Genomic DNA, 5,458 nt, shown 5'->3' on the forward strand with positions numbered 1-5,458 from the left:
TTCATATGACACTAAAAGAAATTTAGAATGGATTAGTGATGAAGGACATAGTATACTTTTTATACTCTTGGGATAAGGAGCTTCCTCAAGAAGGCCCCAAACCCTGAAGCCATAAAGGCAAACATTCAGAATAGATCTGGCCAGGCACATGGCTCATCTCTGTAATCCCAGCACTTTGGGAGGCTGAGGGGGTCGGATCACTTGAGGTCAAGAGTTTGAGACCAGCTTGGCCAACGTGGTGAAATCCCGTCTCTACTAAAAATACAAAAATTAGCTAGGCACAGCGGTGGGTGCCTGTAATTCCAACTACTCAGGAGGCTGAGGCACAAGAACCACTTGAACCCAGGAGGCAGAGGTTGCAGTGAGCCAAGCAAGATCTTGCCATTGCACTCCAGCCTGGGCAACAAAGTAAACAAAAACCAAAAAACAAAAAAAACAAAAAACCCAACACTGCCAAGGGTGAAGAACTAAGCACTCTCATGCCCTGATGTAAGTTTGGACTGGTCGAGCCTATTTTGAGTAATAACTTGGGAGTAGCCAAATTAATACACATCCATTGGGATTAGATTCTCTATATTCTCATTCTAGGATTCTTTTACCAATGTAATTGTGTACGTGTGCAAGGCTATTCACAAAAAATTCCATGCAATGTTTCTAGCAGCCCCAAAAAGGAGAAACACCCTGAAATACACAGCAGTGAAATACACACCCTGAAATACACAGCAGTGAAAAGGTAATTAAATCAGCATATCTAATGAAGAACGCACTGCAACAGTCCAAACAGTGAGGCAGAGCTGCATGTTCTGGAGAGAAAGCACTCATAAGATTAAGTCAAAACAGCAGGTCAAGTTTTATAAAATGCAAGTGTAATAACGGGCAGGAAGGCATGCAGGGAATCACACTGTTAACCACCTTGCAGGTGGGTGATAGTTTGCAGAATGGAAGAGAGGAGAGGAGGGAGGGACTTTGAGCTTGTGCGTTAAGTGTTGAGGACAAAAAAAAAATCAAGCATTGTTAAATGTATATTTAAGGAGACAATAAAAACAAATTATCATCAATTCTGCTTACTCCTAAGAACGAGAGCTTATTGAATCAGGAAAGACAAGTTTTTTTAAAGATACAAATTAAAACTTTGAAGTTAACCATTTATTGAAGAAATTAATATGTTAACTATAAAAACCTAGAAGTCCCAGGAATTAGATTTCAAAGGATTTGGTTTCAAAGAATTCCTTATAAGTGATTTTAACATTACATTCCTTGTTAAACTGGGACTTTTTCTGCTTTGGGGATTATTTTGCCCCAGCTGTGGCCATGATTAAAATTAGTCAGCAGCACATGAAGTTGTGGAGAGATGAGAGGTTCGTATTCTTATCCGAGTTTTAGCAAATAGCTGTATTTCCCCATTTAATGGAAAAAAGTTTCTTCTGTGATTCTTTGGCATAATGAGGCACTGGACTCCCCATTTCTTTCACTCAGGGAAGAGCCATTTGCATTCTTGTCCTCACACCTGAGTACTTGTCACAAGTTAAAACACTGGCCACATCACCACCTCAGGACTCCTTGTATGCATTCAGGTAAAATGTCTGCGGTGGGGGAAGGTGCTTTCCCTCAGTTCTTGTTCTTACACCTCTGTCATTTAGTTGGTCACAGTTGGGCAGGTAGAAGTGGGTTAAAAATGTTAAAACTCATAATAATCGTGTCCAGAGATAACCGAAGGCTGTTGCTAACAAGCATGCCAGGAAAGCCTGGATCAGCAGTTTTCTCCAAAAAGCCAGCGGAAAGGGGCTCCTGAAGAAGTGACAAAAGCCATCCTACAGCAGGGAGAGAGAAAAGTTAGATTGCCTCATGATGCTGAGAACCTCACTCAAAACACGTGGGAACTTCCAGATTAAACAGCAAAGTAAGGTCTGGATTGAAAGAGTAAAAGGAAAGGAGATTCTGACCGATACACATCCAGCAATAAAGAGCCCCTGAAGAGTGAGGATTGGTAAGTCTAACAGGGTGAACAGAAGCAACCACTTAACTTTGTCACTTGGTGCAGGAACACTCATATCTTGACTCAAAACCAGGAGGAAGGTAGCTTACTATGCTCTTTTCTGAGCAGAGAAGAGATGCCCTTTGGGAAACTGTCAAGTCACTAGATTGAAAAGTTATCACCTGAGACTACAGCAAGCACCAACCCCATTTAGGAAGGGAATTGAACTCCAGGCTGTGGCATTTTAACTGCAATGGGCAGAGACAAGGCTGAACTATGTTTACCCAATTTGAGAATTTCAGCTTTTTTTTTTTTTTGAGACAGAGTTTCGCTCTTGGTGCCCAGGCTGAAGTGCAGTAGAAAGATCTCAACTCACTGCCATCTCCACCTCCTGGGTTCAAGCAATTCTCCTAGCTCAGCATCCGTAGTAGCTGGGATTATATGCGACCGCCAACATGCTTGGCTATTTTTAGTACAGAGGGGGTTTCACCACGTTGGTCAGGCTAGTCTTGAACTCCTGGCCTCAGGTGATCCACCCGCCTTGGCCTCCCAAAGTGCTGGGATTACAGGTGCGAGTCACTGCACCCAGCCAAGAATTTCAGTTTTTTGGTGTTAAGAAATTATTCTTTAGTCAACAGTGATTAGCCAAAAACAAACAAAAAAAGCCTTCAACGGGCCCTTTCCAATTCTAATCTCCTCTTCAGGACACAGAGCCCTGAGGAGCCAGATGCCGTGTTGAGACAGGGCTCAGTTGAGGCCCTTAGGCACACAGCTGAAGGGAGTTCACCTGCCCAGAGGGTTGAAGACCAACACTAACATTATCAACAAGGCAAGAGTTCATGCTAACACCACCCATCCCCTTTCCCTTCTCAGACAGAACCCAACTTGTCACTACAGAAGGTCTAAATGCCGGCCGGGCAAGGTGGCTCACGCCTGTAATCCCAGCACTTTGGGAGGCTGAGGCAGGTGGATCACGAGGTCAAGAGATCAAGACCATCCTGGCCAACATGGTGAAAAGCCCATCTCTACTAAAACACACACGCATTAGCTGGGCAAGGTGGCACGCGCCTGTAGTCCCAGCTACTTGGGAGGCTGAGACAGGAGAATCGCTTGAACCCGGGAGGCAGAGGTTGCAGTGAGCCGGGATCTACCACTGCACTCCAGCCTGGCCACAGAGCGAGACTCCGTCTCAAAGAAAAAAGGAAAAAAAAAGAAAAAGGTCTAAATGGAAACTGCCCCCAGGAGGCTACATTTCAGATCAAAAAACTTGCCGGTTTTAATAATCTGGCTATAGGTATCCGATAACATGGGCCACTTCAGTAATTGAATCAACGCCAATAAGGTGGGGGGGAAAGAAATGGGGTCTAGCTCAGAGCCCCAGAGGCATGCGGTGGGCTCACCACCAGGTGGCTTTCCTTGGTCATCAGCTGCAGGCCAAGGGCCTGTCACTCAAACCTTGACCACAGAGATGAAGGCCTGCAGCTGAAAGCCAGGGGCCCAGAAACGTTCTCACCGAGGGCCGGGTGCAGCGGATTAGAAGTTAAGGAATCTTGGAGTCACCGCCACCACTGGGCGACCACCACACTCCACAACCTCTCTGGACAGGCTGAGAGGCGTGGGGGTTGTGATCAATGGGTCCGAGTCTCTCCATAGGCGCATTTAATAGCCAGAGGAGAAAAACACCCCACCTGGCCCGGGCCGGCCACTGCCGACGTCATTGGCTGGGGATTTCTATAGGAGCAAAGCGTTCAGAGCTAACGCGGGTGCCCCCTAAAAGCCCCGGAAGGCTAAGGCCAGGGCAAGGTCCAAGTGAGCAGACCTAAGCCTGCGCAGCTGCTTCGGAACGGTTCAGAGCCGTCTAACAAGGCCGATTTCTGCCGGCCTTTCTTGCCAGGGGAGGAGAAGCCCCAGACTTCACACTGAACGTTCCAGTCCCGCTGAAACGAGCCTTTCTGCTTTCAAGAAACCTGGTTCCAGGGGGCTGGCGCAGTGGGTTCCTCATCGTGCCGGCCTCGTGGGCGCTTCCCGGATGCCCGTCCCGCCCCGCGTCCCGGTGTCCGCCGCGTGCTCACCCAGCCGCCCTGAGCCTGAAGCCAGGCGCGGTGCTGCCCCGCGAGCCGCGAGCTCAGCAAGGCCACCAGGCGCTGGCAGTCCCGGGCGACGTCGCCCTCCTGCTCCTTCAGCCGCGGCTGGAAGCTCCGCTTCTTCCACCAGGCTGTCACCAGCGGCTCTCTCTCCAGCAGCGTCCCCGCGAAGGTCACCAGCGACACCACCCTGCCCCAGGTGGGGCCGGGGCTGTCGGAGAGCACGGCCTCCGCCATCAGCGCCACCAGCTCGACGCGGTTCCCGGGGTAGCCGCGGTAGGCGGAGAAGAAGGACCGGTGGAGCTGCCGTAACCTGGCGGCTGCTGAGCGCAGCACGGCGGCCTCGGGCGTGGACGGCCTCGGCTCAGGGGTGCCGGGTTCCCGGGCGCAGCACCCCAGATAGTCGGCCAGGAGCCGCTCGGTGCGCTCCCGCAACGGGTCAGCCATGGTCCGGCCTCTGCTGGGCGCCCCAGGCCTTCGCTGGTTTTCTTGGCCCGGCCGCGCCTCCCCCAGGGAAGGGCTGCAGTGCCCCGCCCCGGCCCCCAGCCCCCAGCCCCAGGTATTTGTTTTTCAGGATTGAGAGAGCAGCCGTTGATGGGAATCCCACCTACACCTGTTACAGTCCCCAAGGCAAGGCCTGCCGGTGCGCATGTGTTCCTGTAGCAATCAGGTGCACTGTGAGACTCTGGCGTTATTTAGCTCCAGGTCTGGGGACTAAGAACCTGAGGGGACAGTCTGGGAAGCTGGGCTGGGCTTCATCCTCCTCTTAAGGAGCGCTTGACAAAGGCTACCCATGGCCCCTCACAGACCGCTCCCTTGGGCATTATCTGCATCTCTAGATTGGAAAGCACCCAGGTCTGTGTTGGGGATTCCTTTCTTTGGGGCCGGCACATGTGGCAGGAAAAGGGCGAATTATCTTGGGGGCTGCCAGAGGGCCAATATTGGCTGTATTCATTCATATTTAGTAAGAGCCTTTGTGGTGCTAGGTCTCCCCCCTTAGCACTGAAGATACAATGGAGAACAAGACATGTGGTTCCTGACCTCAAGGACTCTACAGTTAAGTGATGACAAACAAAAGGGCCGTCCCTGTGCAGTTTAATTCTGACTAGAAGTTGAAGGAGTATGCAGTACTAGGGCAGCAGCTGTTTCTTACACTATCATTCTGATACTGCTTGAAGTTCTCTTTACTTTTTATTGGCCAATCCCAAATTACTCCAGTCCCCTGATATAGCTAATATTTATATTAAACTTTCTCAGTTCATATGACTCCATGGCTTCTTTCTCCTGATCGGATCCAAACTGATGCAGAATGGATACTAGCAGTGATATTTCTGGGGGTTCAGAGGTCTGGAGCATGTTGAAATAGCCCTCCCAGGGTGAAAGATGAGTTGCTGCATCT

At 50.1% G+C, this 5,458-nt stretch overlaps 1 protein-coding gene across 1 annotated transcript; it reads right to left on the reverse strand.

The window, feature by feature from the left end:
- Positions 1–1,111: 1,111 nt before the first annotated feature.
- On the reverse strand, positions 1,112–4,550 carry LOC116268506 (bcl-2-like protein 10). Its single transcript, XM_031667758.1, has 2 exons — positions 4,048–4,550; positions 1,112–1,811 (listed from the first exon to the last, which is right to left on the reverse strand). Exons 1-2 carry the CDS (start codon positions 4,504–4,506, stop codon positions 1,686–1,688), a joined length of 585 nt encoding a protein of 194 aa, XP_031523618.1. The 5' UTR covers positions 4,507–4,550; the 3' UTR covers positions 1,112–1,685.
- Between the last annotated feature and the right edge of the window lie 908 nt (positions 4,551–5,458).

This window comes from Papio anubis, chromosome 7 (genome assembly GCF_008728515.1).
Source record: "Papio anubis isolate 15944 chromosome 7, Panubis1.0, whole genome shotgun sequence".
Classification (NCBI taxonomy): domain Eukaryota; kingdom Metazoa; phylum Chordata; class Mammalia; order Primates; family Cercopithecidae; genus Papio; species Papio anubis.

Coding starts and splice junctions, on each gene's coding strand:
- LOC116268506 (XM_031667758.1), bottom strand. CDS start 4,506: ATGGCTGACCCGTTGCGGGAGCGCACCGAGCGGCTCCTGGCCGACTAT. Junction 1,812..4,047: donor TTCAGGCTCAGGGCGGCTGG/GTGAGCACGCGG, acceptor TCCCTGCTGTAG/GATGGCTTTTGTCACTTCTT.